General features: G+C 38.3%; 1 protein-coding gene across 1 annotated transcript in view; it reads left to right on the top strand.

Moving 5' to 3' along the window:
* The window catches only part of CNTNAP2 (contactin associated protein 2), a 1,011,284-nt gene that overhangs the window by 701,051 nt on the left and 284,428 nt on the right, over positions 1–25,805 (top strand). Inside the window, exon 13 of the mRNA XM_030508582.1 lies at positions 10,140–10,328. Within this exon, the coding sequence (XP_030364442.1) occupies positions 10,140–10,328 (189 nt within the window). The remainder of the gene's footprint in view (positions 1–10,139; positions 10,329–25,805) is intronic.

The raw sequence follows: 25,805 nt of genomic DNA, 5'->3' as shown, positions 1-25,805 counted from the left end.
ATTTCTCTTTCCCAGTGTTCAGTTCCAAATAGCAAAAAAAGCCAGTATCAAACGGAAGCTACATTCTTGAAAACAGAGCAGGGTACTCTAATGGAAACGTGTCTTTTTTCATTCTTCACACCAGCCTCTTCAGGAGGCTGCCTAGCATTTAGTGTATTGATACATTAATTAGAAAGGCTCCTTCAGTACACTAGATTCCTGTTCTTCTCTGTCTAAGAAGAGTTAGTGGGATGTGAGAGAGGAGAGTGGAGGACGTCATTCTTGAGAGAATAAAGTTGGATCAGTGAAGAGTATGTCCAGGATTCAAGCTGATGAGAGAAAGAGGAGTAAAGTTTGGTTAGTAGTGACAGTTGAGACCTTCATTAGTCATCTTTATGCCTCTTCAGGAGACAGAAAACTGATCTGAGTTTCACTCAAGATAGTTCAGGAAATGGTTTCTTAAGGTTCAAGCTCACACAGTGAAAGCTTTGAATACCCCTTTTCTTCAAGATACCCTTGCAAATCTATTTCTTTTGTTAAACTGTGGTACTTTATTCAGTGATTGTAGGAACCCCTGTTTAGGATCGTAGCTAAAGAATTGTGCAATGCTGTTTAGTAAAAGAAAGATCAGGCAGTAGCTGATTTCTTTTAAGTGCATATGGTCCTGTGATATGCTAAAATAAATGTTAAGACACTTCGAGGCACATGCATTTGCTCTTTCCAGTTGTATGATACCAGGTTATAGATGAGGCCACTCCTCAGAATGTAGAATCAGTTGTTGATTCTTCAGTTACTGAACCATAAAAAATATTTCCAGCCCTTGCCCACGCTCTGTTCACTGCACTGAATATAACCATACTGTTAATTCTTTTATGTCCTTTGTTCTTGACTTTAATGTTCTTTAATCTAAACTGAAGTGCAATTTCCATCTGTTAGACCAGGTACTTAAATGATCCGAGTCCTCCTTCATATTGCTGTACTGTGTCTTATTATTTTTCCTTTTGGTATATGATAATTTTTAAACTCTTGTTTCTGCTAACACTCTTACGAGATCATTTTCTGCGTTAGGGCTCGAATCTGATTTAAGCTTTTTTACCCCCCAGGCACTGTTTTTCAGCATAACAATGTTTTCCTTGAAGGCATGAGTGATCTGTATTCTGTTTCTCAAGATAGTCTTGGCATTAGCTTTCTACATGCAACTGTGTTGTGTTGGAGCTTCCATTTCATTATCACTTCTCTGATAACAGTTGGTTCCCTGGAAGCTTTATTTGGGCCACTTCTTTCCACTGTATCTTGTAAAGCATCTGATTTATCTATTATATATCGATTTCCAGTATCATGAAGTTTTGTCATTCAATATCAGAGTAAGTTCACAAAATAAGTAGACTTTTCTTGCTGAGTTATGGAAGCGATTCCATAAATACAAGGGGAAGTGCATAGCTTCATTGTCTTGTGAGACAGTGTCTGTAAGTAAAAATGAAAATAGCCAATCAGTAGTTGGTAATTAAATTTGAATCTTCATTATTATCTTGATGAGGAAGCACTGAAAGGAACAGTAGAAGGAGAAAATTACTGCAGGAATGGTTGAATTACACTTTGGGATTGATCCTATTCCTCACCTAAATAGATTAAGAAAGTCACTGACTTCGGTTTCACTGGAATTCAGTTCATAAGAACATTTATTCTTGGGATTTTTTTCTTCTGGATATTGGATTTTGCTGATCTAAACCCCATTTTCTCCATTAGTATGATGAGAGCAATAGGATTCATATCACCAGAGTAATTTTACTGCAAAATTGACATTAGCAAATCTGAGGTGAGATTGTCAAAACGCTCATTAACTTCAATCAAACCTATGTTCTTCGCTTTTATAAACCAGCTGTAGCTCCTTTGAAGTCCGTAGCAGAATTAGTTTCAAACTGCTATATATAATTTGAAACTTATATACACAGAGAGATACAAAAAAGGGGAGAAGGAGGGAGAAGAGGGATTTGCCTACTGTAATATTTTTCCTCATCAATTGTGTGTATCACATCTTGTGTCTACAACATTGCTGCAAAAAATGTTTGTTTTAATCACACTGATAATGACTGTTGTGGTATCATCCCACACAATTCCCAGAAATTGAAATACCAGTTATGTTCTTGCCAAAAATAAAATTGGAGATCTCATAATACAAGATGATTGCAATTGTGATATTTATCCTCCCTAGAAGGCAGTCCACTTTTCAATGGGCTGTCTTGTACGGTGTCTTGAGTGATTTGTAGTGCAAGCATATTGTAGAACACAGTGCAGTAATCTAATTTGAAGTGACAAATGCATTGCTGATGGTAAAAATCATGATGTCTAGTAAAGAGCTGTCTCCAGGCTGACATGTGAGGGAAACACATTCCTAAATGTTGATGCAATGCAGTTGTCAAACAGTAGTTAGAAATCCAATAGGGCCCGCAGGCATCAATTCTCAACAACAAATGCAGAGCACCCAGCAGCAGATGGAGATAGATATAATTTTTGTTATATCTTGAAATGATTTCCTTCTGTCTTTGTCATAGGTATTGCCTTACATTTATGTTTCAGCTAACTATCCCATTCTTCTGTGTGATCTGAATGCTAAATATGCACTGTTTAAAGAAGACACAGATGAGAGGTTAGCAGCAGCATCAAAATGGTCATCGGCACAGATTACATATCCATGCTCGTCTTCCTATGAGCTCATGCCAAGCACGTGTGTCAAACAGGAAGAGACTTGGGATAAAACTATTGTCAACCAGCAACATTTTGTACAAAAAGTAATTAGCCATTACTATGTTGTGATCAGGAGACAGCCATCTAGAAGAAATGCCATCAGTTTGAGGGTTAAAATTCCTAGCCTGTCCATTTTGCCTGTGGCTGACGAACAGAGCACACCATGAATATTGGTGTGCATTTGCAGTCTTTCCTTTTGGACTTGTAAATAATGACAGTCATCAAAGAAATAGGAATTATTTGATGTGCTCAGGTTTTCTCAACAACCTTTTCTGGGGCTTCAACTGGGAACCAATATGTGGTTGAATATGATGAAAGCTATACCAGATGAAATTTATCAAGGCTGTCAGCCAAATTTTAGGTCATGAAAGTGCATCCATCAAAGAAACCACTGATTTCTTTCAGACAGAGAGAGAATGATCTTTTCTGAGAAATAAAACTGGTTTCTGATTTCTTGAAAATACCAAATAAAATAGTGGCTGAAGCCCAGCCAGGCCAGAGAAAAAAGAAGTAACAGTGATAACTAACTGTAGATTAAAGTAAAAGGGAAAAAAGCCATGTCTAGACCTGTGGAATCCATGCATTATGTTTTCTGAAGTTTATTTTCCAAACTTATTTCCCGTTAAATATCATAACGAAAGATTACTTGATTTGCTAGTCAGAAGCCAGTTTTCTTGCTTGAAAGAGCATTAAGCGAATAAAGGAGGAAAATTCAGTAACAGGAGAAAGTAAATAATTGGAAAATAGTGACATAGCATTAAGCAGTCCTGCCACCATGAACTGAGTATGAAGTGGGGAAAAATCACTTATGTTAATATTCGATTCAATCATTTGAATAGCTGATGGTCATGGAAATTTTAAAATTCATTTCACTTTTTGATAGTGAATCATTAATAGTAATTATTATTTTATTATTTCCTTAGTCGACCATTTCAGTTTTTATTAGTGAAGAACAACTAGTAAGTAGGCAGGACTGTACATAAGTCATTGCAATTGAAAGGTGTTTTCAGCAAATTATGGCACTTCTATTTCCTCTTGAGGAAACAGGTGGTCATTTTGTTTTTTGGCATTTTTAAAGTAATTCTTAGAGTGAGATTAAGTTGATTAATTTAACATCTCTCTGTGGAAGATAGAGTGCTGCCATAGAGTAGTGTACAGACTAAATTACAGGGAGCCTATTTGCTGTATAATTGTATCAAATGTCTTAGTAGTTCAGCTCTAATTAGATTGTTCTTAGTGAAAACTATTATGAATTCTGTTAAGAATCTATGGCTACTTGTTTTCTGCATTCTATTCAGAGAAAATTAGGCTCCCTCTTCACTGCTAGAAACAAAATAATGGAAGAACCATTTTTTCGTATCTATTTTCCTGTACAACTGGAATACCTATGTAACATTAAAAAAGAGCTAAGAAGAAATACATCTGAATGAGGAAGTGGTCATCTAGGAGAGCCTTGTCTGCCTGATGTGTAGCAGTTAGCTGGTGTTTGTACTCCATCCACCAGAGCAAAAGCTAGTATCAGCCTAATGTCATGCATTACTTTCCTGGTTCATCTTGCTAAATTCTGCTCTCCACCTAAAACTAGGATTCAACAATATTGTTTATAAGGAAAGTATAATGGATCCATCCCAAATTTATAGCACTCATCTCAGTGACAGAATTCCTTTTCTAAGAATTCACAAGTAAATAATTCTCTTGCAATGGGGCTAAGAAGTGTTTGGGATTTTCTTAACTGATCTTTTTAAAAATCAGTCTGTCTTGGAATAAATTAATAATGGAATAATGCAAATGCTCCAACTTTCAGTATATGTGAAATTAATTGAAATCTGTGTATAGGATTAACTTTGGGCAAAAGCTGAATCCAGTTAATCCAATTAGCAATGATGCTTTACCTAATTATAATTGTGTAATTTATTCTTAAGTCAGGTCAGCCAGTCAGGTAACTTGTTATAAAAACATTGTTACGATTTCAAAGAAAACTGTTGCTATCCAGCCTAGCTCCTTTAAACTACATCACAACTGTCCTTGGGTTATATGAGCTCATGATGTAAGACTGACCATAAGCACAAATTGTACAATAACATGAAGATTTTCACTATGTATTTTTTTGACTCCTGTGTCTTTTGCCAAAGTTCTGTGGGCTCTTCTCTGTAGTATTACTGCATTTTTGTGTTTAAAACATACTTAGAGTCCCTTTAAACACTAGCTTTTAACTTCCTTTTAATATGTCTGTGATAAAGAAATATTATGAGAATACCATATTGGCCTGAAAATATTAACTAATCTCAACCTGAATTCATTTTAATATAGATTTTAATTCTAATAAAAAAGGTTATAAGCATATAGAATATCTCATAGATGATGCTGCTCAACAGCATTATAATTAAATGATGCCTGCTTCTTATAGGTGTGTTTGGCTGTACCGAAGTCATATACACAGCTCTGATGGATGACAAATTGTCTCTAAACACTTGTGGTTAGAAGTAGCCATATGTTATGCTTTCTTAAAATAATTGCCAGTGGATTAGGGGAATCATAGAATCACAGAAAGGGTTGGGTTGGAAAGGACCTTAAGATCATCTAGTTCCAACCCCCCCTGCCATGGGCAGGGACACCTCACACTAAACCATGTCACCCAAGGCTCTGTCCAACCTGGCCTTGAACACTCCCAGGCTGTGGTGACTGTATATATAAAAATATATATCACATTCCAGTTAACTAGGATAGATTTTTCACTTCTGTGTACCTTAAATAAGATTTCTGTGTACTATTGGCAGAAAATCAGAGGTAGTTTTTCTTTCAGGTTTTGATACATTAACTATGACTACCACATTCTTTTCCCAGCTACGTGGGAGTAGTTCCATAAAAGGTGATGATACAGGTTTTGAGATAGTGTGAATTATCTGTTACCTTTTCTTTAAGGGAAGTTGGCTGCAAGCAGGTTACTGATGAAATCTTCCTGAAAAATGGTCTCAAGTAACAAGCAGTTTCTGAGAAGTTAGCATTATTGTCAAGCTAGAAGTTTGTAATCAGCACACAACACAAGGTTGAGATTTTTGCCTGGCAACTTTCTGCTTTAAGTCTTTCCATACATCTTAAGGCTGTTCCCAGTGGTATAACTGTATGAGATGCAGGAGTCTGCTCTTGATGGGAAGGGGAGGTGAGTTTTCAGCTGTGTCCATGTCACGCTGTCCATGTGTTTTTTCCAGCTGAGAAAAGACCCTGTCATTCCAGATTTCTCAGTCCATGCATCATGGCAGGGCTTTTTAGTTAATCAGAGAAATGTGTGAAGAGTGTGAAATCCCCACCCAGACAAGGAGCTGCCTGCCTTCTTTAACATCAGCCACAACTTTTCCTCCACGCTCCCTCTGTGCCTGACCTGCAGGCATAGACCTTTCATCTTCCAGATTTTGGACGAGCCGGTTTGCTGAATGACAGTGAACAGGCAGCCTCTGTGTGTCCCCTGCTTATTATTGTATGTGTGTCTGACAAAACTGATTTCAGGCTTACCAGTGGGAGTGCCCTGTGCATTGGTAAGCCAGTCAATTCTTCCTTATTTATCGAGCGCTTCCTTTCTTATCAAGCTTCCTTTCTTATCAAGCACTCATTAGTCAGGTTGGACAGAGCCTTGGATGACATGGTCTAGTGTGAGACATCCCTGCCCATGGCAGGGGGTTGGAACTAGATGGTCTTAAGGTCTTTTCCAACCCAAACTGTTCTATGATTCTAAGATCAGTTACTGGAGCCAGTCTGTCAACAAGTTAAGATGGAGGTGTAATGGCAGCTACGTTTCCTTCCAGTAACTGGTCAGGTATACCCTAATCAATCTCCCATCATCTTCTAGACAGCAGGAGGAGATTGAGATGCTTTTCTAGAAACCCTTATTGACTTTATACACACATATGTGTATTTATGAATAGATACATTACAGGGTGTAGCTTTCTTTTCTCTATTAGTAGTACTTGCACTTCAACAGGAAGATCCTGAAGTGGTTCAGGGGACGTGTTTGACTGACATAAAGGTGTTTCTGTCTTCTTTCATACGGTGTGCAATGCTAAAGCCTGAAACTCCCCCACTGGAAGGTGGAAGTGTCAGGGCTGCATTGAATAGAATCCAGTATCCAAAAGGAGCACCGTTCACAGACATAATGCCCAACACAGGTCTTGTTGCTAATAACATTCCTATGGCTTCTTAATGGCTAGTCTAGGAGTTTTTTCTGGTTCAGAAATCCAAGATGAGACTAACTGGCATAATGCATGCCTTACTAACACATTAGAGTTCTTACATGTCCGGTGTTTTCTGCCAAAAATGAGACACTGCTGTCAATGACTGTATAATCAATCCTTTCTTGAAAATGAATCTGCAGTAAACTTCCAGCTGAGGCTTTTAACAAAACTGTGTTATGTTCTCTATGTAATGTGACAGGTGACAGTTATGATTTTTCCTTGCTACCTGGCAGTGGGATTAAAGCCATACAGCAATAAGAATGCCTCTTCTTTCTTTCCCCTCCCTTTTTAGTAAAAATTACTTTTTTCTTAGTGCAAGAGTAGTATTGTTTGTTACAGAGCTTTGGACTAAAAATATGAATGTTAACATAATAACCATCTTGCATCACCTGCTGGATTTCATCTCATTTGGCTAGTGATGTGTATTCCCTGCGGAGGAGCTGTCTGCTCTGCTTACCTTATCTCTGAACATTTGATTAGAAAGACTTGCACCGTGTCAGTTACAAACACATGTGTCCACATGACTCCTTGTAATCCAAAATAGCCTGGTGCTACGCAGTGAAAATTAAGACGGGAAAATAGGGCAGAGTACAGAGTCCTGGCGGTAAGAATAATCATGGCATGGAAAGATAACTTTGCTCTTGATCACACCCAGAACTCATCAGTGTACGTAAGCACTTTGCTGTGAACTTGGTGAAGAAGTACTGAAGCACTTCTGAGTATGCCTCAGTTTTTCAAAGTAGTTTCTTGTAGTTAAGGTACTGAATCACACTCTATCAGGCCACAGGTTTTAGAATGACCCGGAGATGTGCATGAACAGGCATGAGATTTAGATAGATGAATTGAAAACATACTGCTATGTACTACATTTTATGGGTTTTATTGCTGTAAGGCACATCTGTCAGGTGAATTAGTATTCTTTGAGACTGCCAGATGATTCTCCTGGAGAATCTGTTTTTGCATAGTTAGTAGCATGGCATGTTTTCATCTCTGCATCTATGGAGGGATGACTGCGGTCAGTGGTGTGGCTCTACAGAAACAGCTAAACCATCTGGGGCAAAGGCCTGGCTGGCTCATCTGGAAAACAGGGCTTTTGTGGAAGTCAGTTCAAGGCACCAGGATAGATTCTTAGATGTTTCTTAAAGTTATACATTTCCTATTCAAAGAAACATTTCTTTGACTTGGCCCTCAGTAGTAGAAGTATATAAACCAGCAGAAAGAAAAGTTAAAAGAAGGAGAGAAACAACTTAAAATGTGAAAGATCTATACATGAATAAACATCAGTGACAAAATCTGCTGCACTTCTAGAGTGCTCTGTGGTAATATGTTAAAGGATAATTATAGAAAAAAAGAAAAATTTCTGCGTTCTATTTATAAAGGAGGGTTAACCTCTTTCAGTCCTTGGCTGTTTTGAGGTAGACAGTGTGAGTAGTAAATATCAGCTGAGGTAGTGCTTCCTTACACTGGTAGCTAGTCAACTTGAATTTTAGAGTTCTTCACACCTAAGTGATAGAATAGTACTGTTACAGGAAAAATTAACATTAACTAAATCTTTATTGTTTTAATTCTGAAATGCTGTGTCTTTCTCAGGTATTTATTTTTTCTTGTCATTTTGGTTCTGTGGAATGTCTGCCTAAGAAAAAGTAATGGTTGGTCTGTAACAGGAAAATTCCCGTGCCTTTTCTTTATTTCCTTTCTAAACTACCTTGCAACTCCCACAAATCCTCCAACAAAAGGAGCGTGGTGTTTCATTATTATGGTATCTGATCTTAAATCTCCTCTGGTAGCTACTGACAAATGGTAGTAACACTTCTAGTGACTTGCTGTTCGGTAGTTTAAAGCAATATAGTGAATACAGCGTCTGTTGTGGGCTGGGTATTGCGCAGCTTTTTGCATGTGCATTAGGCTGTGGGAAGTGTTGAGATTCAGCCAGTGCTGCTGTGCTTCTTATCAGCAAAATAAGATTGTCCTTCCCCCTTTTCTTTTGCCCCTCTACTCTGCTCTTGTGAGACCCCACTTGAAGTACTGCGTATAGTTCTGGTGTCCTCAACATAAAAAGGACATGGAGCTGTTGGAGCGAGTCCAGAGGAGGGCCACGAGGATGATAAGAGGGCTGGAGCACCTCCCATATGAAGACAGGCTGAGAAAGTTGGGGCTGTTCAGCCTGGAGAAGAGAAGGCTGCGTGGTGACCTCATAGCAGCCTTCCAGTATCTGAAGGGGGTCTACAAGGATGCTGGGGAGGGACTCTTCCTTAGGGACTGTAGTGGTAGGACAAGGGGTAATGGGTTCAAACTTAAACAGAGGAAGTTTAGATTAGATATAAGGAAGAAGTTCTTTACAGTGAGGGTGGTGAAGCACTGGAATGGGTTGCCCAGGGAGGTTGTGGATGCTCCATCCCTGGCGGTGTTCAGGGCCAGGTTGGACAGAGCCTTGAGCCACGTGGTTTAGTGCAAGGTGTCCCTGCCCATGGCAGGGGGGTTGGAACTAGATGATCTTAAGGTCCTTTCCAACCCTTACGATTCTATGATTCTATTCTATGATTCTATGATTTTTCACAACTAAACAGAAGCCCTATTTCCATTGTCTCCTACTTCTATTGTATCTTATGTTGATATCCGTACCATAACCACCATCAGCGAGGTCATCTGGTACTGCTATTGTAAAATATTCAAGTCTCAATAAGCATTATTTTTGGTTTACCCTAGGAACACAGCTGGAGTTAAAAGTATGGAAACCTTGATAAACTGCAGTGTTTTCAGTATTAGTCACTAAATGGTGCAATCACAGAATGGTGCATTCCTGTTGTTACAGTACTGCAAAGCAGTGTCACTCTCCAGCCCATCTTTAGTGCATCAGCCTTGCGTCCTTCTAATCAATTAATTTGATCAATTTCTGGTTAAAGCTTGTCCTTATTAGTACCGTACGTCACTATTGGCATCAGTTGTTCAAGGAAATCTCCTCGCACTGTATATTGGCTGTCAAAACTACAAAGGCAATCAGGATTTCTTCCTGTCATCAATTCGTGGTTGCTGGAACTGTACTCTCACATGATGACTTTCCACATGCAATACCCTTCTTCCATACTAACTTGTAGGATGTTTTTATCTTTTGTCAAAGGCCTAGAGTTATTTAATTCAGTTCCACTGTCTGTTTTTTACCGATCCTTGTCTTTTTCCTCTCTCTTTCAGAGGATAAAGTATGGACAACTGTGTACCATGATCTGCCAATGCAGACTTCTGTGGGAGTACAGTTATCGGTACTGCAGCTCAACTACAGTGCAACGATGGACCAGATTTCTGCCATTACCAGTAGTGCTGAATACTGCGAGCAGTTCATCTCCTATTCTTGCAAGATGTCCCGGCTGCTGAATACACCAGGTAGGCTGAGAATGGGGGATCAATTAAATACAGCATTAAAGAACTTTATCTGAACAATTCATCAGGTATTGCTGTTAGACCAGTCCATTAAGTGAACATATTTCTTTGTTCTCCTTCACTGAAGTTCACAAAGAGGTAAATAATTGAAAATATTTCCTTAGCAAATTTTTCCTGTTTGCTTACTACTAAAATGAGTTTTGTTGCACGACAAATCTGTGTGATCTTGTCTCAGATCTGGTATTCCTCAAAGCAGGAGGCTTCCGGCGAGCAGGGTAACTTTGAAAGTTTAATCAATAGAGGCATTGAAAAATTGCTTTGAACTTTATCCTGGTTTTCTGGTTGTCAGTTTTCATATGCTGCAATCAGCAAGAGCACTGGTTGAATGAGGGTTGGAATTTTCCCACTAATATCTCTGAAACAGTTTCTGAAACACAGAATATTTTGCGTAATCAGGTGCTTTACACTTTGTAGAGGTTGACATGGTCAGTGACGCAGTTATGTGAGAAATATGATATGTGATTACCTACAAGTAGATTCATTTTAAGTTTCTCCTTTTGCTGTGTAGCTTTACTGGAAGAGAACAGTCCTAGTACTGCTTGCTATATGTGCCTCCTCAACAAGTCTTATCTGTAACTGTTGAAGACAAAAGTATTGGTTGTTTCAGAATCAGTAAAACAGCATATAAAGAAGGAATTTGGGTTTAGAAACTCTGTTAATATGCACCTATATTTATACTTTAATTGAGTATGATAGCATTTGACATTGGACTTAATGAAGAGTGGGTTATGAGTGGAAATATAGAATACATTTTTTATGATTGTGAAATGAGTTCATTGTAATAAGAGAAATCAGATGTGCTTCAGGTGAAACTAATGGCTGGATGCTTACAGAGTTATGCTTTAAGCTGCTTGCCCTGATGAATTTATTTTGCTATATTCTGTTATGGTGCTATAGATAAGGATTCATTTGAAATGCATGTGCATCTTATCCTTATTTCCATAAGCATTTTGTTAGTTAATAGATAGTGTAATGCTTGTTACTCCTCTCCCTCCTCCCTGCTGTTTTTGAGCTATTCCTAATGCATGGTTTGTCTCTGTTGCTATTATTTTGCTTAATTTAGCGTAGCGCAGAGGCTCTGCAAAGTGGAAAATTATTTCTTCTTTCTTGGGCCTTAATGTATAGATAGGATCCTGAATCATGTTCATAACTAGAAATATTGTGATTAGATTCTGCTGATGGATGCAAGCTCCCTGCTTGCATATCCTTCAGAGAAGTAGTCTATGGATGTATCTTTGGGCAGGTATTCAGAGGGTGAATTTCCGTGGGGACGGAGCTGGAGGTAATGTGCGTAGAAAGCTCATCGTTTAGACACAGTGTTAGATTCTCTTTCTTTTAATGTGTCAGACTATCATCAGAAAACCAAAATCAGTTAGGCTAGCTTGGTGAGAAGAAAGCAAGCAAGCACAAAACCACAGACCTCTGCTGGTGTCTTACAAAACCCAATAAAACTAGAGGTACACTGGAAATTCCTGGGAAAGCTATTTTCAAGCAGGGAGCCTGCAGTGGATGCAGTTGTCTCGCAGTCTTTATGTCAATTAACTACATACTGAGGAGATCTCTGTTCAGTTCCTGACTGATACAATTTCCTCTATGACTTTAACTATTTATTTTTTCTTTTTCCTGTTTTTTTTTCTCCAGTTCAGTCACCATGAGGCTGATGATTTTTATTGTCTATATTGTCTAATTAGATACGGGATTTAGAACAGGAATTGCTGTGCAAATATGCAGTTATTAGCACAGTAGAGGCTTGATCTTGGCAATCCAAGTAACTATTAACTGTTAATAAATGAATGAAATCATAAGCCCATGGATCATAATTGCAACTTAATAATAGCATACATGTATATGGAAATTTGGTGGGGGGAGGGGAGAGAACCAAACAAAACCCAACACCAGACTTTTTGTTTTGTTTTGCTCTTTTACATTTACATTTCTTATACCCTCTTTTCTTCTTGTTTCCTTGGAAACTTTCATTTTGAGAAGCTAATGATATGTTTAGTACTGAGGATATGCAGAAAGCTAGCTGTTTTCTGAGTTCTTGATGCCCATTCATTTTCCATTTGTTGTGGGAAGTGACAGGACGTTTCCCTCATTTGCAGACAGGAACTTGGAGGTAGAGGAAAGTTCTGTTGTGTCCGCTGGTTAACAAGAGGGAAAGAGGCAATGGAGGATATAGAATTATTTTGCTTTTCTAGGAAGAAGCTTCCCTTCTTTGCTGTAAGAGACAAAGTGGTATAGAGGACAGTAATACAGTATACTCCTAGAACGCAGAATGTTAGTGAATAAAATTGTGTATCTTCATCCATGGCTGTCATTAGGCTTCCTAATAACACTTGCTAGTGACTTCCTCACTACGAAATTCTCCGTGGGCCACTGATCTCAGTCTCTGAAATGGAGAGGGAACAGCATGCTGGTTCTGCCATTCTTCCCTTCACCCTGGGAATGAGACCCTGAAGGGAGGTAGGCTGCTGTGTTCACAATATCTGTGAGTCTGTCATTTCCCAGAGCTGTAGGAGCTGTAACAAATAATCAGAGCGTGGGAGCTAAAAGCATAGATACAGAGAGCAGAATAAGATCTCTTGGCATTGTGTTCCAATTTTTATTCCTATTCACTGTGCCTGCAGGCAGCATATGAAAAGCATAAAGCAGAGTTACTGCAGTACATGAGTTAGTGTTTCATGCCTGTTTGTCTTTGGATGAAATGAGACAGCAGCATCATGAATTCAGGAGTTTAACAGGTGAAATAGAAAACTTAATTTGCTGTTTGGTTGTTTTAGTTACAGTAAAGCAATTGTAATACCCGTAGTAAATAAAATCTATGGGTGGACTGAGATAAAAATAGCAATATGGTGTTTTTCCTAAGGATCCATCCAAATCAGAACTTAATATATTAACTTTCACAACACTAGATATTAACTGATCTAGAATGCCAGTTGTAGATATAATTCCTGCTTAATAAGAGTTTTCTAAAAGAGCCTGAGAGAGGAATGGGATTTCTGCAGTCCTACAGTGATAAATGGAAGCTGCTCCAAAACTTGCTCAGGCTTCAGCATTCCATTCTCAATGTTCTTTCAGAAAACATGCCTTAAGCTTTCATGTATCTTGTCCAGCCTCAAAGAAACTTATTGATTGATCCCTTCTTCTTTTTCAGTGTTCTAGAAAACCTGATTTCAACTTCTAGTGATTTTGTTCAAGCAGAAGGGTGGCAGGAGCAATGTCTTTGCTCTGCTCTGATGTACATGTTTATGTCCTAGAAGTGGAAACCAACAGCTTTCAGAGATTCCCTTTACCCTTAGTCATTGTCATGTTGCCATAGAACTGAAGCAGACATTAATTCATAGGTTAAATGTTTCTCATGAAATACATATTAACCCTCTTAGCTAATTGTTAGGTAGATAAATGGTTAGTTAAGAGGTCTATTTTTCCACTTGATGATTAATACACCCTTCTCTCATGTCTTTGTTTCATGCTGGACCTTCGCTTGTGTCTAAACTATTCCCTTGAGATTTTTTGGTTCTGTGATCACTCAGTCTCTTAGTTTCACTTCATCATTCTTTTAGCTGGTAAACTGGTTTTTCTAATTTTCCAAGTCATCTTTGCCATTGTGTAGGAATTAGACTTTTAATCAAGTAGTACTAAATGTAAAAGGCTACATGTTGGTTTGTTAGTAATAATAGCAGCTGATAAGAGCTTTGTGAACATGAGAAATCCTCTGAGGAAAAGTGTAACTGCAGTGTGGTGAGTCCTGGTTTCCTTGCTATGCCTTTTTAAGTAAAAGTGGTGCATTTGAGTTTGCAGTTCTAGCAGAATGTTCCAGACTGGTTGTTTCTCATACCCACTCAGTGACTGTGCTCTGCTTATTATGGGAAAAGATTCACTGTCTTTATTTCTTAAAAAGAAGTTAGAGGAAGGCAATAATTGCCTCCTCTGTTTGTATTGAACCCTGTTTTAGAGAACTGGTGAAAACCATTCATGGTTATTGTTTTCACAGAAACATTCATGGATATTGTTTCTCCATAATCCCAGGTTGTTTTGGGGAAAAGTAATCTTTCTTGATGAATGGCCAAAACAGATTAGTTTGCTGATTTCTCAAGACAGAATGGATCTAGATGATACACCATTGCATGTCTTGACAAGAATTTCACTTCCACCTGTATCCTAATTGCATTCCCATTACCCCGAGTATTTTTTCAAATTCAAATATGCAATAAAAATATCCAGTATTTCTTGTTTCATTCCCATTCCTGAAATGAATGCATGTCATAAACCGCAGTATGAAGAATCAAGCTAAACATATGCAATTGAGAGGAGATGGCACCAGTGCATAAAACAAAAGGATCGTAAGGCAGAACTCCATTCCCTAATACGTTATGGACTTCCGTTGGCCTTTTCTTCATTGTCCTGCATTGCCTTTTAAGAAGAGAAGTGGTCAGCTCTTACTGAAACATTGCCTGCCCTGTTTTCATGGATGAGATGATACCATTTCAGTTCTTGAGGCTGTGACTTTTACCGATTATCTAAAGGTTGTAGTTAGGCTTTCCTAAATTTTAACCTGAGTTTTCCCAGTGGACAGTCTGGCGCATTGAGTTCTATCTTCTGTATTAGTTTTTACATTTGGAAAGCCTTTCTGCTTCTTAGGAGCCTCTTTAAACAGGCTTTAGCTAATGTTTGGAGTTGGGAAGTACTGGAACTGCCTTCTAAGAACTACTTTTTGTTGTTAGTAATGCTATCATGTCCCACCCCCTATATCACACTTTTTTCATAATGAGTTCATCAGGTAAACCTCTGGAACACAGCAGAATGCATATGAACTTGAGAATGGATATGGTGTGATCACTAGCATGTGTGTCTATTGGAGGTATGAACAGCCCAAAATACATATTGTTCCAGGAGTATGTTTGCATATGGTTTACTGCACTTTTTATGCATGATGTTATTTATCAAATCAGTCTATTAAAATGTTTTTTCTGAATTTTCTCTGAAACCAAGTACCTGAAATAGTTTCCCCTTTTCACCTGGTGAATAATTCTGCATTAATTTTCCCTACTTTTCCCCATTTTCATTATAGCATACCCCATTCTTTCCATGAGTTGCCTTCGATGATTTCATACTTCGCCCACATGCATTTGTGGGTGTTAAAACAATGTCGCTCAGACCAGCCAACACTGCCTGAGTGTGTATTAGGAGAGAGCTTTACTAAAGGTTAAAGGGATTATGCAGGAAGAACAACATATTTTATTATCAGGTTCATGTAACATCGTTGCCATTAAAATCTGGGGGAGGAGAGTGCGTTTTCCCCTTGAGCTTTTGTGCTTTTATGTAGTTGTGACATAAACCATATGTAGCTATGGATTTCTTTGTGGAAATCTATATACGTGTAGGTATTTATACAGAAGGAGTTGGCCTCCAGATAACGATCACTTCTTCTTTAGAATAAATTACTTCAACAAGGTCCTGTTCAATATATCTTTAGAAATAATTGGTGTGATTTGCTCAATGTGAGAAAATGAAAAAAATTAATGAATGTCTGATTTTCTGTAAGACAGACATATTGTACGGAAGAGGCATAGAGACAGTAGCTTCTATTTTCAAGGAATTTGTGTTGCCAGCCAAAATGATTCATGATCGCTTCCTTAGATTCTTGGAATAAGGAGTAGGAAAGAGAGTTCTCTCGATTAATGGGAGTAGGAATAAAATACCAACTATCACATTTTCTGGAAAAATGGATCTGCAGATGGGAAAAGTAAAAATGAAAGTATGCTTGCCATACGTAATGGTGGAAGTTAAACTTTGAATCTGGGTGTTTGTTGGCCAGTGCAATGATGAAGATAGAGCTGCTAACAAGATGCAAAGGTTGAAATGCAGTCCAGCATTTCAGAAGCAGCAGCTAAAGATTTGGCATCAGTTACCAACTTAGCTGCTAAACTCTGGAGTTTCAGAAAGTGGCAGCTGGTTAGTACATGCTGCAGTCTCAGTTACTCTAAAAAATAGCCATTATATTGCTTTCTACTGGAAGCCTACCCCAGTTCAGCTTTGCAGAAGTAGTTGGGCTATTTTCGTAGTCAGCAAACATGCTCCTCAGCTAATAGTGAGGTTTAAGCCAGCTTTATTAAGATCATGTGGATAAATTCAAGACATATTTAATATCTGTCAAGCTATTTCTAAAATGACATGCATAGCAAAGCACTTGTGTAGATGACTAATACATATAGTATAATGAATCTTTTGTACCAAGCTAAAATTGCATCCACAAAAATATTTGTATCTTGGAACATGCTATACTATTATGAAATCTTTTCTCCCATCACCTTCAGAACTAGTTATCTGCCTCTTGCTAACGTTAGTCCATCTCAAAAGTTCTTTTTACGTGTTTTCTCTTTCTCCTTTACTTATTCCTCTTTTGATGTTTTATTGTGTCTCTACCTCTGATATTTGTAACATATTCTGATTTCATACACACTTTTAAAAAAACCTGGATAGTATTTACAGTGGTGTTAGTCCCGAATGACACAGGAATAATAGATCAAAGCTGCTTTTCTTTCTCATCGTCTGTCCCCAGTGGCATGAACTGCATTTTCATCATATTTTTGCAAAGCAGTGTGTCAAGCAGCAGGAATGTTTGGAAGAGATACTGAACCAATTTCTTTTCCAGAAAATTTGAAGTTGCAAGGAGACTAAAAAAAAAAATGTCAGACATATAAAATAATTCATCTGTGATGCTGCTCTGCCCCAATATGCCAATTCTTCACCCACAGATCTAAAAGCATCTTAACAAAATCTCCACATGTTGGATGGTTGGAAGTAATGAGAGTTTTTCGTTTTGTTTGGGTTGGGGGTTTGGTTTTGTCTGCTTAAAGATTTCAGTGCCGAGTGTATTTGAATGTAGCGGTCCTGACGAATTGAGAGGGTTGCTGGCCACAACTTCGTGATGGGTGCAGATCATTTACCATGCTAAGCAGAGAGCAAGCTTCATTTCACTGGAGCAAAAACATCTGGACTCTTGCTCTCATTGGTACTGCGCCTTGATTTGTGGCCTGATGGCCAACTGTGTTATTCACAGACATGTTCAAGGACAAATCTGTCACACCAGCAAGCATGAACACAGCAAACTTCATGAAAACAGCAAAACCAAAGAAGGATAATGAGTGGTAACTGAAAGTCTGCCAAAGGGCAAATTAGGTCTTTCCTCTGATAAGGTTTTACCCACAGAACTTGTAAGATCCACTTGGTTCATTATTAAAGTGGAGCAAGTGAATATACGTGTATACATCAATGAGAAGTGCATAGGTAATGGATCAATGTTTGCATGCAGCATCGTAGTGTCAACGTCTACTTTGGACTTACAGGCAGGTCTTGTGTTGTACAGAAACACCTGGACAAAAGAAAGATAATCCAGTTACCTATTATGTCAAATCATTCAACATCCTCTGTGGCCTGTTAGTGATTTGGATTGTATATGGATTCCAGTGAACACAAGAAAAATAGTAAGCAATTCCAGTGTTTATGGCATTAGTGTTGTCAAGATTGATTTTTATTGAAAGTAACGCAGCTAATGCTTAGAGAAAGAGAAAAAGTTTAAATTGTTTTTTGAATGTCATGCTAACTTCAGTAATCCTTTTATTATATACCTTTTAATCAGAAATTCGCTATCTTTTAAGAGCAACCCCCCCAAAAAAAATCCTTTCAATTCAGTCTATTAAAGGTTTCTTTTTCTCTGTCTCCCAAACTTTGTAATCCTTGCTTGGAGTTATGACTGAGGAGTGATAATAGAATAGTTCCTCTTCTTTGTCAAAGACTGAAAAATAGCAATGCTTTCTTGCTGACAAACTCATGAACAAATAAGTTGAGCATAATCAAAACAATGTAAAATAGTTTCTCTCCTACTTCAGGATATCTTTGAGATTTCTCTCAGATTAATTGCAGTGCAACACTAATAGCAGCAACATGGACCTTGCTGAAGTCCTATTTCCTGTGTTAAGACTGACGGTTAATGACATTTCACTAGAGTGGTGAGCATGCTTTTAGCTGTTCTTTTATTCCTAATGCCTCTGTATTTCATCAGTAAAAATAGTGGCATCTTCAAGTTGTCAGTTTTTTGTCTCCCCATTCTCTTACTCAATTTAAGGTGTGCTTTGATTCATCAAGTATTTTGGTTTCAATCAGAATGAATACTTTTCAAACTCCAGATGTGGTGCTCGGTTTGATTGGTTTGGGAACTAAGGGAGAGTAACACTGAGTATCCAGCTCGGGGCAGGAACATTTGCACTGCTCCTCAGAGCCTTCATCTCCAAATACAGCCTGGGTATGTATGCCCTGAGTAACCTGACCACCCTGTTTGCTGCATGTCTGGATACCCTTCCAAGTTAAATGGATGGATGTGGGTAGATGGGGAGTTATATGATAGGTTCTCCAATGGGAAATAGAGAAGGGCCAGAGTGGCAAAGCACTCCAGAAAGTACCCTTTCTTTGCATTGAGGACTCCTGGGACTCGCATGCCCTGGGATCAGGAGTGTGGGGAGCACTGGGAGCCCTTAGCTCCATTCATCGCTGCTGAAGAGTGATACAAATCCTCTCTAAAGCCAGAGAAGACATCCTTGCATTGTGTAATAGGAGTAACTGAAAGTAAATGACATACATGGTGGAGTGCATCCTCTCTTTCACATGCAAGTGGCTTAGAATGGAAACAAAGGCATAATTCTTGTAGGAAGAATGTATTTCACATTGCAGAAGCTTTTAATAAATCGCTCACGATCCTACAAGCTACAGGAGTAGCATGTTTGCAAGTCACAGAACATCTTGCAAGTGTATTCCTGGTATAATAATTCATCCAAGACAGTAAGTAATAGCTTGCCTAGGTCTGTATCAAAGGGTAAAATCTGTAATTAAGAAAAGTTTCTTTGAAGTTGAAGGGGAGTTACAGCATGCTACCTTTTCTCTCTCTCTCTGGCTTTTAAATAATCCTAATTTTTGAATAAGAGGGATTATTTATTATTTAAAGAGGAATTTAAGGAATGGTAATGGTTGGGATTACTGTCATTCTAGAAAAAGCAGGGCTCTGTTCTGCTGTGTGTTATCTCATACAAAAATAATGTGACAAAAGTATGTCAAAACTGGTGTCAGCACTGATTGTCCCAGGGGTACCTGAGCCTGCGCATACGCAGGGCTGCAGTAACAGCCCACACTTGGCCAGAGTCTGTGATGAAGAGGTTTATAATAAATGCTGCTGGGGAACTTTCCCATATTCTTCCTGTGTTAGTGACTAAAGTTGTCACTTCTGTGGTTCTACTATGTTTTAATGAAAATGCAATATTATTGCTCTCTAATGAAAAGCCTAACCTACAAAAAACTGGTGTCAAATTTAAATACAAATTGCAATCCCTGGATTTTCAACAGCACAAATTCTTGTTTGTTTCTGGTGATTGAGTTTTACTGGGCTATAGATATTTACACAAATAGGCCATTTTAACATTTAAGAGAAACGCTCTGTCTGTTGTCTTGTTGCGTGATGTTCTTTCTATACATTCAAACTTAACATTTATTTCAGGTTTTTCCCCTTATACATTGCTACTATGGTTTACTCATGTTCTACTATCAATAAGATTTTCAAACCATTCAAAATACTACTTCTTTTTTATATACATAATTTGTTAGTAAAGCTTGTTGAAATGTTTCTAAGAGTTGGTTATTCCCCAAAATAGGCAATAAAGGAGATCAGGAGGATTCACAATACACACTGTAAATTTTCAACTGTACTTGAGCATTTAAATAGTGAATTTGTAAAGAAAAAAATGCAAATGAAAAACACACTTTTTAGTGTATAGCTTCAATACTAAAGAAAATGAATGTTTTTATTTAATTTTTAGCTTTTTAATTTTTCTGCCTCTTTTCCCTTCGTTCTCTTTTTAAGTCCATTCTTTCATGTTTTTGATTACTACTTTACTGTGGGGGTGCTGAGGCGCTGGCACAGGTTGCCCAAAGAAGTGATAAGTGCCCCATCTCTGGCAGTGTTCAAGGCCAGGCTGGAAGGAGCCTTGGGCAACATGGTCTAGTGTGAGGCGTCCCTGCCTATGGCAGGGGGTTGGAACTGGATGATCATAAGGTCCTTTCCAACCCAAACAATTCTGTGATTCTATGATTCTGTCTTCCTCTCTTTCTTGCTTTCTAACTGACTAGTCCTTATTAATACTTGTGGAAAACTTATTGCTTGCACTAGTCATTTTTTCAAGCTCTGAAAATTTGTTTTGAGATGCTGCTTCTCTCTGTTTACATCACCCTTCGAATTGTTTTCAGAGTTATCAAAAGAAGGTGGGCAAGGGTTTGAAGAGCAGTAAAAGGGGGTCAGAGTTTAGCAGGTGGAGATAAAAAATGATGTATCAGCAGTGCTGTGGAGAGATGGCGGAATTCAAAAGCTGCTTGGGAAGAGGGTAATGTAATGCAATTTTTAGGAGTTGATGGAGAATCCAAATCACTCTGTATATGGTAGCTGAAAGGCTTGTGGCAGCAATGAAAATATACTAAAGGGATCATATTTGAGCTTAATTACTTTGCTCTTAGATTGGAGTTGGTTTAATTGGAACTAATGTGCTGATATTAGCTAGGTTTGGGGAAATTAAGATAAGGTGCTATGGAAGGATTCTAGAAAGCATGGAGGTGGCGCAGGATGTGAAATACTAGAAACTTGAATAGCTTCATGCTGCTGGAAAAATTGGACAGTACTTCAAAGTTCTAAGTTGTATAAAGTCACATCTAGTGTAACTTCTTTGAAATGAGAATAATGAAAAGTTTATTTGCCACATAAGTTGTTTTCAGGTTTTGATTAATTTTAATGGGATTTGCTAGTTTTTAAAAATGAAGCCTTCTGAAAATGCAGAGCAAGTTGCAGGTCAGAAAGGGAACAAAATGGCTTTGAGTGTCTGGACATGTCCTGGGCTGTGAGGGTTAAAGAAGAGGTGCTGTTGCTTTCATTCAGTGGAATTTTGGAACGAAATGCTTTACAGTTTCCTAGAAAACACTGTAGGAATTTTACAGTACAATAAACTCATATTTGCTCTGAACAACATCAAACTTCACACTGCCACACACCATTTGTAGGAATATGTCCTAATGAAAAGTGGTTTTGAAATTGGACTAGCCCCTTAAACAGCTATTGAACTCCTGAATTCTGCTTTGGGATGCGCTAAAGAAATCTCTTTGGATACTTCTGGAAGTTGGTACTCTTTTCAACTCTCGGATGTGAAATTATCCAAATAAAATAGAGCAAGCAAATTCCATGAGGTGACTTTGCTAGAGGATTCAACCAAGGGCAGCTGTTCAGTTTAAGTATTAACTCTAATTTAAATGCACGTGCCAGTTTAATTCAGAATCTCTGACTGAAGAAGGTGAAGTTTGAAGGTTTGTAATACAATTGGTTTTGCTGAAGGAAATTTTGAAAGCATTGGAATGCTGAGTTTGTCATCCAGGTCTGGCCGCTTCAGTTCCCACCCAAACAGTAGTGCCTGAAAATGATTTTTTTACTGTGTGGCTGTTCAGGTATCAAAATAAAATGTATTGATGGTCTCAGCCTGCTTCCTGCTGGGCATATGCTACATTTAATACAGTCATCATCATTGCTGGCACCATTCATGGCTGCTTAGCTAAAGCTACCAACAGGCCAACCTGCTGGTCTCCTACAATGACAGATGATATAGGAGTGTGTGAGCTATTTATTTTTGCTTGGCTGAATGTTGGGAGTAAAGATGAAGAGAACAAATGTTTGAAAAAATTTGGTTTTAAAAAGTCAACTTGTGCAGGTCAAGTTATTTTATGTTCTGCATTTTACAGCAAATCGGTATAAATGAACTGAATTATTGAATTGCAAAATATAAACCAATAAATTTCAATTTTCATGGTGGGCTTTTTTTTCTCTCTGTTGTTTCTGGTCTACACAGTGTGCTGAGCTTGACAATGGACAGTTTCTCCAGCTAAACTCCATGTTTTCAGAAGAGAAAGGTGTTTTGACACCAAAATTGCTTGGGTCCAAGTTGCATTACGTTGTCAGCAGTCACTCATGCAGTTAACACAATTGCACAGTTGCTACTTGATTTGTATTGGTTTGTAAGATGGACAAAATTGATCAGCATTATTAACAAATGTAGCAATTATTAATTGGCTCTTATTTTCATTAAGGAAATTACCAGGTGAAATTGCTACAGCTATGCTTTAGGATACATTTTTATAAACTATGTATCTGTCTATAGGGCACATTGAATTATGCCACATTTCAGAAGAAAACAATTTCCTGTAGTGAACACAGCCACCCTCATCCTGTGGTCACCCAAAAGTGGTGCTGCCAGTTGATAACATTATGCTTTTTACATGAAGTAACAAAGTACAATCTTGTTTATTTTCCAATTAATTAGCTGTCTTTTCATCATCTCTGATGGGAATTTGGCTTTCAAGGATCAGGGACTAAATTTTGCTCTTGGGTTGTTATTCAAGTTTGGGGATGAAAGTGGTCTCATATCCTAATCCATGTAATGACAAGGATGAGAGGAAACCTGTTATTTTTCTTGCTCTGATAATTTGGTGATTTTATAAACATATTTCTATAAACAGGAGATAACATTTCCTAATCTGGTCAGTGTATTAAGTGCATGGTAGTCCAAATTGCTTTTCCCATGTACTGGCACTTCAGTATTTGTGTTAGAGTCGTTCCTTCCAATTTATTTTATAGCAGTGTTTTAGTTTGTTGTTTGATGCATCAAATGATGCTGGACCAGAGCCACAGGTCAGTATATTTTGGCTGGAAAATGTTTTTGGAATAGCATTAAGTATGCAGATTTACATCAGGAATGACTCTACACATGGCTAATTCCTCCATCCTGTCAGCTGTAAGTAAGAACTGATATTAGGAAGGTTGCAATTGACGTTAATGATAGTGCCAGGAGCATTGGTACAGTGTTCGTTATATGGGTTCATGCAAATGTTTGATTGCTACTGGTGTGTGCATTAACACAGAGCCCATCCTGAGGTAATTTATGGGAAAATGACAAGATAGGAAATACTAAGTGAAGCAGTGATCAGTGAGCAATATCATTGCCTCAGATCAGTACGCCTTTCCAGAACAGTGTTCATCATTGCTTTGCTGTACAAAAAAATCATGATACACAGGCTAGTGCTTGGAGAGATGCAGTATAAAATCATGTGATCTGATACTTTTCCATAAGCACTGTGAGTTTGAGGATTTCTTTTTTTAACATGCATTCATAAAAAGATCAATTAAGGAATTGAAACCAATTATTTTAAAGACGTGCTGGGAAATAGCAAATATTCATGGAATCATAGATTCACAGAAAGGTTGGAAGGGATCTCTAGAGGTCATCTGGTCTGGCACCCCTGCTCAGGTGAGGCCACCTAGAGCTGACTGCCCAGGACCATTTCCAGGTGGTATTTTGGGAAGTCTCCGATGTGGGATACTCCCCAGCCTCTCCGGGCAGCCTGTGCCAGTGCTCAGTCACCCACCCAGTAAAACAGTGTTTCCTCATGTTCAGTGGTAACCTCCTGTGTTTCAGTGTGTGCCCATTGCCTCTGGTCCTGATACTGGGCACTGCTGAAAAGAGCCTGGCTCCATCTTCTTTACCCTTCAGGTATCTATAAACATTGAAATGTATATCTAAAATGACCAAAGGTATATTCCATACCGTATAATATCATCTATAAAAAACCTGGGGTAGAGGAAGAAAGAATGAGGTCTGACTTCCAAGTTAGCAGGTGCTTGGAGAGCAATTGGTCTGCTTGAGGCAATAATCATTCTTTGGGGCTTTTTTACCTCTTTCCTTCATTTACTAAGCTGAGGTTTATCTTGGCCCATGTGATTTTTCACTCTTGCTCTTCCTATTCTCTCCCCTGGTCTATCACAGAGGAGTGAGTTAGCAGACGTGCGGGTGCTTTAGGGACTGGCAAGGTCAACACCTCAGGCTTTGAATCTGAGAATTCAAAATCAATGCACTGTGAAGAGATGCAAAATCATTACATATTTCAGTACAATTAAAGTGCTGAGGTTTTTCAAGCAGCAGTTAATTGAGATGGGGAAATACATAGTTTTTACTTGCCAAGGAAGTGTTTGCCCACAGGAGACTGATTGTCGTATTCAGGCAGACGCTGAATAATTGGAGATAGCATTTGGTCAAAACCAAATCCATAGTTGAAGAATATATGTGGCACAACAGCCACAATTGCAGCAAATTAGTCAGGAAAATATTAGCAATGATTATTCAACTCTATAACCCTACTAAAAAAATCATATTGTCAATTAATTTTCATATTTAATAATTTCTAATGCCTTCATTATGAATTCTGTAAAAAAAAAAAAAAAACCCTCTTCAGATGGACCATCCACTTCAATTAAATCCATGCAGTAGAATTTCAGTTCTTCTGTGGTTATATTTAGAGGTTGCATTTCCTTTTTCCATATAGGCAGTTTGGTCAGGAGAACTGTGTTAAAACAATTCTAAATCAAATTTTGAAAAGAATTTACATTTTGGTTGTTATACTGTGGACCCATTTTAGCTATGCAGTTTTTCAGTATTGTTTTTAGCAATGAGCTCTGGTATTGCAAAGACTGAGCTAGGAGGAGTGGTGATAATTGCAGTCTGTGGCATGATTTCAGCATGTGGAGCTCAGGCAAATGAGTAGCTGGTGTCCTGTGGTAGTGGTGGAGGGGATAAGACCTTCCCTCTCAGCTCTTCTCATCCCTTGACCACCACTGGGATGATTGCAGAACAGGCCACATGGGGGAGATGAGGCATATGATGAGAACTTGGCCAGGCTTCAAGCACTAAGCATAAGATGCTCGATCACCTCCTACCTGTTTGGCTTCTACAGCATAGGTACACATTCAGCTGAAGCAGTGTGCCACTGTGCTGGTGAAATTTGGATATGTATGTGAATAAATAATACTGCATATGTAGGCATCAGATACTCACAGAGGAGTTGGATGAGGGCACTGGGGAGTTTGCTGCCAATCTTGAGGCAGGTATTTTTCTCCTTTCTGCATGAATTCAAGAATTCACTGACTGTTATGTTGGTTGTCAGATCAGTGTTTTGGCACCTTTTCCAGTTAGATGTGTTATAGTAATGCTGTACTACTTTATATTCTTTTTTTCTTAAATAAGTTATATTGAAAAACAGTTTCTTACTGCTCTGTTCAATTGGTGATGAGAATAGAAAATCTAAGGGCAAAATTCTGGGAAAATGCCTGAATTTCAATTTTCTAATTACTTTATTCCTTGCTTTCTTTTAAAAGACTGAAGGTCTCTACGTACTGATTGCAAACCACTATCGTTATCTTTTTGTAATATCTGTAATTGAGTTAACTCAGAAGACTCTTAAGTTTATGGTAGTAGACTATGCTAATATGGGGGGTGTGTGTGAAAATAT

This window comes from Strigops habroptila, chromosome 1 (genome assembly GCF_004027225.2).
Source record: "Strigops habroptila isolate Jane chromosome 1, bStrHab1.2.pri, whole genome shotgun sequence".
NCBI classification, from domain to species: Eukaryota; Metazoa; Chordata; class Aves; order Psittaciformes; family Psittacidae; genus Strigops; species Strigops habroptila.
This window is presented reverse-complemented; position numbering and strand designations above follow the sequence as displayed.